We start from the raw sequence: 12,225 nt of genomic DNA on the forward strand, positions 1-12,225 counted from the left end.
AATTTTTTAAAATATATACGTTCTTTGTTGGTCCAGTGAATGTAATTCTGTACGGTAGTACGTAGGGCAAATAACCAATCTGCTTCTATTGAGGATCAGCATTTGATTGTTCTGAGTTATCTTATTGCGAATGGGGGTGATAGTCTCCACAGTAGCAGAGGGGGTTTGCCGGTCTTTATCTAATTGTTCGTTCCGATCTTTCGTTGATTGAGGATTAGGGGGTTGTGATGCGCTTGTCACTTTAGGTTGCTGGATAATGCTCTGTTTTGGGGTCACGGGTTTAGTATTCTTTATATTTGATTCCTTTATTGTGGGATTCTCCAGGAGCTTGAATAACTTAGAAAAATTCAATTTCTTAGTTCGTGTATGACTCTTAGTCTGCCTTCCCACTTTTATGTTTTTAGACTTCTTCTTGTGAAGTAGGTGTATTCTTTGGTGGCGATGCTTCTTTTTAGGTGAGGAGTGTGTGACTCGACTGTTGGTAGACATGGGAGTGGCTCTCTTTGGGACCTTTTCTGAGATACTGGGCTCTGTTGGAATTTCGGCCGCTGGAGTAGGGGTGTGTGAAATTGCTCCCTTCCTGATAAGCTCTGTCAGGCTTACTAGCAGACCCACGCATTCCGTAAGAAAGTTCCTGATTGGTCTTAATTCTTTATTTATGTGCATTTGGCATTCTTTCATCATTTCATTGAAAAGCCCAATCAGGACACAGATGCTGCTATCTGTGTCCCAGCAGGCTCCTTTTAGCTGACTTGGATTTTCCTCTGTTCTCGTCGCACTTGAGGGTTCCATCCTAGCCTTTTCGCTGGGGCTGGCTGCATTGACTGATCCATCTAGTGTGACTTCCAAGCGTTTCAAATTTCGTTCTTGATCATGTTCTACGAGAGTGTCGGTAGCACTAGATTGGGAGACTATCTGAGCCATCTCCATTGCCAGACTGATCCCCTCTCTCTCCTCACCAATATCAGGTTCCTTCCCATACCATGTTCGGTCAATAGACCAATCGTGGAGAAGTGGGGGCTTGGAGCATGTGGGCGTTTTTGTTTCAGGCTTAAAATAATGCAAAATTTTCGTCTGCGAGGTTGCTGGTGGCGATTCAACCCTCTGCGTTGGGGAGGCCCCCAGAACTTTACATTTCTGTCTGGTGAGCACCATCCCCGTAGAGTATATGGAGTTATTGTTAGGATATTTCCGTTCCACCTTAAAAGGGAGCAGGATGTTTGTATAACAGCCTGCGTAATTTCCTGTCTTACAGGATGTTTATGTTGTAAGTTCCTTTCGTTTTCTGCTGTTTTGCCTAAGCAGTCAGAGCAGACGGTCATGTTTTCTTTGTTCTGACCAACGCTGAATAAAACTGTAAATATGCGTGTTCTGCTCTCATGCTTGTGCAACTTTTTGCTGTGTGAATTCTGCTGTCAGAGTGTGCACTAAGCCTGAGGCTTAGTGTCGCTGAATTGCTGATATTGCCTGACTACGGGAGGTCGATGGATCGTCCGGCACCGAGCTTGGGGGCTCAGATGGACTTTATCTCCCTGGCAGTATCCCAACAACAGGTTTCGGGCCCAGATTCACGGCACTTGCAGGAGAGTAAGACAGCGACAGACTGCTGAGAGGTATGTGCTGGGAAAGTGAAAGCAGGGGCTTTTCTGGATGCCGCGGAAAAGTCTTTGATGTCCGGCAAAGACTAATTGGCCTGGGAGCCGAGCCAGAGGCATCGTGATTAATGGGCTGCCGAGATAAGGCATAACGGCTCACGTAAAAAGCTGGAATGGAGTTTTTCCAAGCTTCGGAGGCCACTGAGTGCCCTAAGTTAAATCGGCACAATTATCAGACCTGGGCAAAATGGTGTGAGAGTTTGCTGCGTCAGTTTGGAGTCTGGCATACTGTATTTGAACCCACTCCAGTTCCTCGGACAGAGAAATGGCAGGCCCAGGATTCGAGGGCCGTTGATGTTATAGTCTTATCCGTCTCTCTGGAGGAAATAAAGACGCTTGCTGGAAATCTCACGGCACGTGACATGTGGGATGCTTTGAAAAAGGCCCACCAGCCAATAATCCCAGCCCAGTGTTTGAATGCGTCGGAGGTCCTGGCTGTTTCCCAGAATGCTAGTGAATGCAGGGATGCTGAGGGCACCGGTTGCAAGCTGCAGGGGGAGAAGACTGCCACGTCATCCCAGGCAGCATTCCAGCCTCCAGGGGGAGCCAAGGAGTCAGCAGCTGAGAGCTCTGTTTCTCGTGAGAACCAAGGTCAGAGCCTATGCAGAGGCCGGAAGGCCAGGTGTAAACAAAGGATAAAGCCTGCAGATGGCCAGGAGCGGGGGGGCAAGTTGCAAAAGCCCACGCCAGTGGAAAACAAGGCTATGTTTGCTGGCACAGCTCCACCAAAGGCTAAAGGCACGTCTGATGGCCAGGAGCAGGGGGGCAAGTTGCAAAAGCCCTCGCCAGTGGAAAACAAGGCTATGTTTGCTGGCACAGCTTCACCAAAGGCTAAAGGCAAGCTGCAAAAGCCCACGTCGGTGGGAAACAAGGCCAAGGCCAGGTTTGTTGTGGACTCTGGGGCGACGCGCCATCTCACCAAAGACCACCATCTGTTCATTTCCTTCACACCTCAAGATGGAGAGGTCCAGCTGGCTGATGGAAGGACTTTGCAAGCTACAGGAGTTGGGACTGTGAAACTTGCAAGTCTGCATACTACCATCAGAGATGTACTTTTTGTTCCAGGAGCTGCGGACAATTTGATTAGTGTACCACAGCTGACTGGGCGTGGTTTTGAGGTTTCCTTCAAGAAGACTGTCTGTGTCATCAGAAAAGGCAAAGAGGACATGTGGCATGCAAAGTTGATGGATGGTTTGTTCTGTCTAACTTATGATGACAATGCTGTTATATCTAGTGCTGATACTTGTTGTGTTGCACAAACTAACAAGGTTCTTCATGCAGGATGCATTCATGATGCACATAGAAGATTTTGTCACCTCTCTTGGCAAACGCTAGCCAAGATGCCTGGGTTGGTTGAAGGTTTGGACATCAAACCTTGTAAATTTCACATGAAATGTGTATCTTGTGCAGAGAACAAGGTGAAGGTTGCTCCAAAAGGCAAGGAGTCTAGCAGGCAGGCTTCCAAACCCTACCAGCTAGTTCATGCAGACCTGGTAGGTCCTCTAGCGCCCTTTTTGGGAGGAGCAAGGTACTTCATGGTTATAATTGATTCTTTTTCCAGGTACATTCATGTGTTTATGCTCGAGCAGAAATCACAAGCATTTCCTAGGTTCAAGGCATTCTGTGCTTGGTTGGAGAATGCTCACGGTAAACGTATTGGTTGTCTGTTTACTGATCGAGGCGGGGAATTCACTTCTCAGCAGTTTGAAGCTTTCCTGACTGAGAAGGGAATCCAGCATGATTTGTCAACGCCTAGATCGCCATGGATGAATGGGCTTGTGGAGAGAGCAAATCAAACGTTGCTGCAAGGGATAAAAACCTTGTTGCATGATGCCAATCTCCCTGAGAAGTTTTGGGGGGAGGCTTTGGCGAATTTTGTTTATTCTTTTAACAGGAGACTGTCATCACCTATTGGATGCACTCCCTATGAGAAGATGTTTGGTAAGAAACCTAATGTCAAGCACTTGAAAATCTTTGGTTCTGACATGTGGGTGCACACCCCACTAAGCAACAAGCTTGGGAAGCGTGGGGCACATGGTTTGTTCATGGGGTACGAAAAAGGTGCATACAGGGTATGGATGACTAACTCTAAATCCATAAAGTTCACAAGGAGTGTTGAGTACAATCCTAAGTGGGGGGAAAATGTGGGAATTTTCCAGAGTTACCCAGAGGAGGATGAAGGTGATGTGAAGAAAGCAGATCATGCTGAGAAAGCTGAGGAAACTGATGATGATGATGATGATGATGATGATCAGAGTTCGGATTCCAGTTCAGTGGGCGGCGCTGCTGCTGCTGTCAGTGACAGTGATGACACAGCAGACTACAAGAGCGCAAAGGCCTCAGTCAGACCATCTGATGAGTCTGACAATGAACTGGAAGAACCACTGTTCACCATTGGTCATTTTTCTCCTAAGAAGGAGGAGATGAGTCCAGAAGACTTGCGTCTGGTTCGCAGGTCTGAAAGGGCGACCAAAGGCAAACCTCCAAAGAGATTTGCTGATGAGTTTGCTAAGACGGCAACTGCTGTTCTTAGTAGCTCAGAGAAGGTGTGGGAACCTTCAAGCTTCAAAGAGGTCCAGGAGTTAACCTCTAAAGATGCTGAGCCTTGGCTAAATGCCATGAAGGCTGAAGTTGATTCCTTGAACAGGAACCAAACTTGGGAGCTGGTACCAGTAGTCCCAGGGATGAGACTGGTTGGCAGCAAATGGGTCTTCAAGGCCAAGACAGACCAGAATGGCAAGGTTGTCAGACACAAAGCCAGATTGGTTGCCAGAGGTTTTTCACAGGTACCAGGGCAGGATTACCACGAGACCTACTCACCCACGGTCAAATATGAGAGCATTCGGCTGATGCTCAAGATCGCTGCGGAGGAGAAACTGCATGTTTCCCATCATGACATTAATACAGCTTTTTTGTACGGGATTTTGAACGAGCAGCTGTACATGCTTCCACCTGATGGAATGCAGATACAGAAGGGAATGGTCTGTAAACTGCGGAAATCCTTATATGGTCTCAAGCAGAGTGCCAGGTGTTGGAACACAAAACTCACTGAAACGTTGCTTTCTCTAGGTTTTCACCAGGGCAAAGCTGATCCATGTGTGTTTGTCAAGGAAGAGGGGCAAAACAAACTGTATTGTTTATGTTTTGTTGATGATCTTCTGATGTTTTGGAAGAATCAGGCTTTTTACCAAAGCACCCTAGCTCAACTGAAGGAGCACTTTGACATGAAGGATCTTGGTGAGGTATCCAACTATCTTTCTCTGCAGGTGGAGAGGGACCAAGCAGGTAATTTTCTGGTACACCAAACACAGAAAATTGCTGATGTATTAACCAGGTTGAATTTGGTTGATGCAAACCCAGCAGACACACCGATGGTGACAGGTTACCAGGTAGATAGTACTGCTGAAGCGTTTTCTGACACAACGCTGTACAGATGCATTCTAGGCAAGTTGAATTTCATTGCTAGATGTTCAAGACCTGACATTGCTGTAAGCACTAACCTGCTTAGCAGACATGCTAACAATCCTACTGTTCAGGATTGGAAAGCTCTGAAGCGCATAGCCCGGTATTTGAAAGGGACTATGCACTACAGGCTGAGGTTCACCAGTCAGAAGACTGGAGGTCTTGAAATCTTTGCAGATGCAAGTTTTGGAAGTGACACCACGGATGGTACAAGCACTTCTGGAGTATGCTACATGTACAACCACTGCCTGTTTGACTGGTTGTGCAAAAAGCAGACAACAGTTAGCCTAAGTTCCTGTGAAGCAGAACTCAATGCTCTGTCATTTTCACTCATGGATTGTGAATGGTTGATGCAACTGTTTAAGGACATTGGGGTTTCTGTGAAATGTCCTATACAAGTGTATCAAGACAATAGATCTTGTTTGGGTTTGCTGAACTCGGAGAGTTGCAAGCAAAGGACCAAGTACTTGCAGATTAAGCTACATCGTGCAAGAGAGTGTATTCAGAAAGGACTCATTCAGGTGTCCTACATGCCAGGAAATGAAATTCCTGCTGATCTGTTGTCTAAGGTTGTTAACAGAGAACAACTTAAGGTTTACGCACAAAGGTTGCAATTGGGTTGAACCACAGGTACTACAGGTTACACGGAAAGGGGGAGGATGTTAGGATATTTCCGTTCCACCTTAAAAGGGAGCAGGATGTTTGTATAACAGCCTGCGTAATTTCCTGTCTTACAGGATGTTTATGTTGTAAGTTCCTTTCGTTTTCTGCTGTTTTGCCTAAGCAGTCAGAGCAGACGGTCATGTTTTCTTTGTTCTGACCAACGCTGAATAAAACTGTAAATATGCGTGTTCTGCTCTCATGCTTGTGCAACTTTTTGCTGTGTGAATTCTGCTGTCAGAGTGTGCACTAAGCCTGAGGCTTAGTGTCGCTAAATTGCTGATATTGCCTGACTACGGGAGGTCGATGGATCGTCCGGCACCGAGCTTGGGGGCTCAGATGGACTTTATCTCCCTGGCAGTATCCCAACAGTTATATGGGATATGTGGATGTGAGGATAGCACTGCTTCGTCCCAATTAGACAAGCTGGAATTAACACTCCTCTCGTTAAATAACGCTCTCCCCAGAAGCTCCACGTCTAGTTAATTAATTAGAAGTGGCTGTGGTCCACTGCATGCCAGACTTTCCGACAGTTCACGGTCTAGCGGTCAGAGATAGAGGGGGATAGATGGAATAGATTTTTACAGCGGCATTACTTACAGCGACCGTGGCAGATGAAATGTTGAGGGGAGGAGGGCGATGAAATCCTATCTGGCTTAAACCGCCATCTTACTTGCCGAAGAAACTATCTCCAAGGTAGGCAAGTAATTAAGACCAATTTGCTGAGCTCCTTTGCCGTGGCGGTCGTCTGGCTGGGCACTGAACACAGGGCGAACTCTCCCTCTCCGGCAGCCTCCTTTGTCTAGCTCCCTTTCTGCACCGGCGTCCTGTCGTGTTGGGTCTCGGCTCCCCTCCCCGCAGCTCCGGGGATGGCAGACGGCTTCAACTTTCAGTTTGAACTAGTGCCAGATCTCCCTGACCCTATGTTAGTCTAAGTTTTTAGCCAGGAATCAAAGCAGGCAATCAGTCACAGGAGCCGCTTCTTTAGGCATTTGTTAATGGGGAAGGGCAGCTTGGTCAGTAGCACAGCAACAAGCCAGTAAAACAATAAAACGTTAACTAAGAAAAACAGAGGCAGTGGTGAGGTGATAAGGCAGCCAATAAATCATTAAAACTGTAAAATTAGAGTCCAGGAAGGCTAAAAAACTACTTAAAATCTTAATTGAAGGCAGGCGAAACTGACTATGCTGCCAACTCCGTCGCCATCTTACCGGAAGATGTGGCGGATGTCTCATGAGTTAAAATTGAGATATATACATACACCCGTACAACTGAGATTCGGGCTACCATAAAAATTGACCCTGGCGCCCCAAAGGGCGACTTCAGCTTTTCCCTAGTAAGCTATTTTATTCTAGAGGATGATCTGTGCCTACAAATCTGGGTGCAGAATCTGGCTACCAGCCAGGTCGTCTTGGGATCTTTGCCTAAGACATAGGTCTGTTTCTTTCATTCTAGGTTTAAATCAGTGTTTCCCAGACTTGGGTGTTTAGCTGTTTTGGACTACAATTCCCATCATCCCTGACTACTGGTCCTAATAGCTAGGAATGGTGGGAATTGTAGTTCAAAAACAGATGGAGACCCAAGTTTGGAAAACACTAGTTTAAATGATCTCCTAAAGTAGAGGTGGGGAACCTGTGCCCCTCCAGACACTGTTGGATTCCAACATTCATCCATCTCAACGAGCCTGGCCAATGATCAGGGATGATGGGATATGTAGTCCCGCAACACTGGAAGGGTCACAGGTTCCCCATTCATGGCCTAATGCTTAAGATTCTGGCCTTGATCAATTCATTATTCACTCTCATATTACAAATCTAATAAAACTATCATGTAAAGTGCTGGCAACCAGGGTGGATAAAAATCAATGCTTTCTTTTTAAAAAGGGATTTTTTAAATTTAAATCAGTTTTTTTATTTAAGTCAGTTTTTTTTTATTTAAATTGGATTTTTAAAATAAAATGCTTTTGGAGGAAAAATCTTTCTAAAGAAAGTTTTCTATTTACGTTCCATTATAGTCCAAAGGCTATTCATCAGGAAATAAGGATTTAAGTTTTTCATGTGTGCTAAAACTCAGTCTAAGGTGTTTTTTTAAAAAAAGTTTAACCACATCAGTTAACAAACACAGACACATATGTTATAATGTTATTGTTTTAACTAAATTAATTGTTTAAATTGTTATTGAGGAAATTATTATTTTTCTCCTTCCAATAAAGTACAGCAGAAAAGTTGTCCAAATATAAACAGTTAACTTATTAAACCTCACAATAATTTCACAATTATCGGTCTAAATATTTCTAATAGTATAACCAAATCAGTAATTTTTGATATAACTGTAAAAACTACTCTGAAAATTTATTATTCCAAAAATGAAACCTTCATCTGGTTGTAAATATTAATATTATACCAGCAAGAATGAGTCTTTCTGTCAAAAAATGATTTAAATCAAGTCTTACTGACAGGTGATTTAAATCATGATTTAAATTAATTTGATTTCAATCAAATCCACCCTGGTGACAACTAAACCTGCAATCCTAAGTAAATGTACTTGGATGCTAATACCCACCTAACAAAGTTGCATTTACTTATTTATATATAACCTAATATAAAATTAAGAAATACTTATATTCTTCTGTGTCAGTAACCAAGTATCTGGGCTGTGAACTCAGACAGCTCCAAGTAGGATAGCAAAATGCTAACAGTTTCACATAATATACGTAATTAAAAGGTTAAGACTTCATGAGAAACCAGGTTTTTTAAGAACATATGTTTTCTATTAATGAAGGAATTTTTAAGAGATTGCAAAATATTGCATCTTGTTATTATAAAATAACCCTTAACAATCTAAACTACCTACACAGCACAAAGTATGTTTTTACACATAAAGGCCTTTTAAAAGGCATCCAGAAAAAAAATGTGAATTAAGAAGGCCTCTCCACCAAAAACAGTTTATGGAATGCTTAACGTTATGTGCCCTACTTTGACATCCTATACAGGCTGAATGCTTGTTCACTACTAAAACTAAAGTACAGAAGTTGATGCTACCAGCAAGGCTGCAATCTTTGCTCCCTTTGAATGAGAGGGTATATAGCTTGAGCATACTTCCCGATCCATTGCTGACCCATCAGCTTTGGTAGGGCCACCATATCTGGACAGAGATAGCCTAACTTCTGTCATCTATGCTCTGGAAACCTCTAGGTAAGATTACTGCAACCCATTAAAAGTGGGAATGCCTCCGAATAAACTTCAGTCCGGTTTGGAAACTTAATCTGGTGCAGCATTCAGCGGCCAGGAGAAACTTTTTCAAGCTCTAATAAGTTGCAAGGATGGCACCTATCCGTAAAGAGAAGTTTGGCTAATTTGCTATGTAGGATCTTAGAGGGCAAAACGTTAAAATGTGCCAACAAAACTGTTATTCTGTACTTAGGTAACTACAGAAAAATGTAGATGTGATATGAATTTCTTAAAAGCAGACCAAGAGAGGCCCAGACTGTACCGCATGTGGTCCATTAGCTGATGCATGTAGCTTTTTTCAAATCTGTATCTTTTATTCTCTAAACCATGGATTTGCACTAGGTACAAAGACAGCAGATAAAAAGAAGACGAACCAGCAACAGAAACTTTCCCCATTAACTCTCTTTCCCACATAGATACAAAAGAATTGAGCAATACCTGATAAAACAGAGAAATAGGAGGGGCAGGAAAGCAGATTCAGAGTGAGTAAAGTATACCCATTCCAAGTTTTAATGAGCTAAGTCTGACTTTCATGGTTAAGGCCCAGTATAGGTCCAAGAAAGAAACACCAAGCTGTTCCTAATGAAAACTTAAGCCCAGAAAACCAGATTGAGGCTCCATACAAATTCTGGTTTGCAACTTTTGCTGTGTACACCCATAGGGTGCTGCAACAAATTTACTGCTTTTTGTGAAGAAATATCAAGGCAATGCAATTAGTGCACCACACTTTCTGCTCTATAAGACGCACCAGACCATAAGACGCACCTAGTTTTTGGAGGAGGAAAACAAGAAGAAAAATATTCTGAATCCCAGAAGACAGAACAGCAAGAGGGATCGCTGTGCAGCGATCCCTCTTGCTGTTCTGGCTTCTGGGATAGCTGCGCAGCCTGCATTCGCTCCATAAGACGCACACACATTTCCCCTTACTTTTTAGGAGGAAAAAGTGCGTCTTATAGGGCGAAAAATACGGTATATTTTCGTTCGGCCTGTGCTAATTGCTAATTGCACAGTCCAATTGGTAATGAAAGCTATTCCTGAGATACTTGCAGGAATCAACTTGTTCTAACTTGTGGCTATCCATGGTCTTGGAACACTTGGCCTTCTTTTTTTAAAAAAAAAATGCAACTTTTTATTTTGCACAGTTAGATATTCTTTCCTACAGTAATCTGCAAATCAAGTGAGCAATCATCTAAGTTCTAAAAAGGTTTGCAAGAGGATGAGACGTTATTGCACCCAGATTTATGGGAAGATCAGACAAGAAAAAGTTTAATAGAATGGTAGCAAGGACTACCAAGTTTAATAGGATGGTAGCATGGGAAAGATTGAGGGCACAAGGAGAAGGGGACGACAGAGGATGAGATGGTTGGACAGTGTTCTCAAAGCTACAAAGATGAGTCTGACCAAACTGCAGGAGGCAGTGGAAGACAGGAGTGCCTGGCGTTCTCTGGTCCATGGGGTCACGAAGAGTCGGACACGATTAAACAAGCAAGGACACATAATTGCCTAACTTCACAGAGGAAAAACACATCAGTCTGTGACAACGTACAGCATCACTGCTGATCACATGGTGCATCTATAAAGGCATCAATTTCCTGGTTTTGTGGAACTTCAGTCAAAATGAGATTGTGTTAACTCTGGTCCTAAAACTGCAGGTTTTTTGTTTTTGTTTTTTTTAAAAAACCCCAATAAACAACTATTAGGGGCTGAGCTGCCCAAAACAAATGCAGCCTAAGATCCTCTTTCCCAGCTCTCTATTTTCATGCAGAGAAAAAAGCTGCTGCTACTTGCCAGAACCATAAGCTTGAGAACTAAGCAAGTATCAACGGGGAGATCTTGACGACCACTTCATACATTTTCCAAAGCACACCTGTGCATAGTTAAAGGTAAAGGGACCCCTGACCATTAGTTCCAGTCGTGACCGACTCTGGGGTTGCGGCACTCATCTCGCTTTATTGGCCGAGGGAGCCGGTGTACAGCTTCCGGGTCATGTGGCCAGCATGACTAAGCCGCTTCTGGCGAACCAGAGCAGCGCACGGAAACGCAGTTTACCTTCCCGCCAGAGCGGTACCTATTTATCTAAAAGCACTTTGACGTGCTTTTGAACCGCTAGGTTGGTAGGAGCAGGAACCGAGCAACGGGAGCTCACCCCGTCACGGGGATTCGAACTGCCGACCTTCTGATCGGCAAGTCCTAGGCTCTGTGGTTTAACCCACAGCGCCACCTGCGTCCTACACCTGTGCATAGATGTAGGAAATAAATGTACAGCCATGTTTAGCAAAATGTTTTACACATAGAAGTTTGTAGTGTGTTCCCAATATGTATAGTTTAAAATACATGCACAATTTCCGCAAATGATGCTAAAACAAGCATGCTGGAAACAAAATGATTTACTCCAATAAACTAGATCAGGCTTCTTCAACCTCACCCCTCCAGATGTTTTTGGCCTACAACTCCCATGATCCCTAGCTAGCAGGACCAGTGATCAGGGATGATGGGAATTGTAGTCTCAAAACATCTGGAGGGCTGAGGTTGAAGAAGCCTAAACTAGATGATACCACAATGGTGGCCGTATCTGTGTAATCTTTACTTTTAGACAATGGAGGCATAATGAAACAACACTTACCCAAACTGTTATTGCTGCTTGTTGGCCAGGAAGCTATTCTATCCCTTAATGTTTTCTTTTTGCAAGAGTCATCTGATTTCACAGAGAGTTCCACTTCTTCCTTCCTGATTTCTCGCACAAGCTGCATGCGGCATCGTGTGAATTCCTGAAAGGAAATCTTCCCACTTTCATCTGCGCCAAGTTGATGCATGATCTCAGCCACAGAATCCTCCATGTTCAGTTGGCGGCAAACCATTAGCAAGTCATTCCTAGATACATGAGAGAAAGGAGAAAGGGAGAAAGAGAAGAGCCAAACAATTGTAGTTTTGTACAAAGACAAGCACCTCTGTACTGGATGATTAGTAGCCAGTAATTCAAACGAAGTTTTCAAGTCTGATAAAGTAACTTCATCCCCCCCCCCCCCCATTTCTTAAAAGGAACTTTGAGATAAGATTTCAGCCACAGAAGTGATGTCTGAACCAGGGCCATCTGAACCAGGTGCTGAGCGGATCTTTGCCCCCCGGTGGTACATATGCTAAAGACGGCCCTGGTTTGAACATATGGTAAACACCAGTGCTTTCTTGGCAGAGCCATATACAGTGGTACCTCAGGTTAA

At 43.9% G+C, this 12,225-nt stretch overlaps 1 protein-coding gene across 2 annotated transcripts in view; it reads right to left on the minus strand.

Moving 5' to 3' along the window:
- Window positions 1-12,225, minus strand: part of MCC (MCC regulator of WNT signaling pathway) — a 212,321-nt gene that overhangs the window by 181,296 nt on the left and 18,800 nt on the right. The window contains exon 2 of one of the 2 annotated variants that reach the window (XM_053408630.1): window positions 11,631-11,878. The exons of the other annotated variant lie outside the window; for it this stretch is intronic. Coding sequence (XP_053264605.1) covers window positions 11,631-11,878 — 248 coding nt within the window. The remainder of the gene's footprint in view (window positions 1-11,630; window positions 11,879-12,225) is intronic. 2 annotated transcript variants of the gene reach the window in all.

This window comes from Podarcis raffonei, chromosome 11 (assembly GCF_027172205.1).
Source record: "Podarcis raffonei isolate rPodRaf1 chromosome 11, rPodRaf1.pri, whole genome shotgun sequence".
NCBI classification, from domain to species: domain Eukaryota; kingdom Metazoa; phylum Chordata; class Lepidosauria; order Squamata; family Lacertidae; genus Podarcis; species Podarcis raffonei.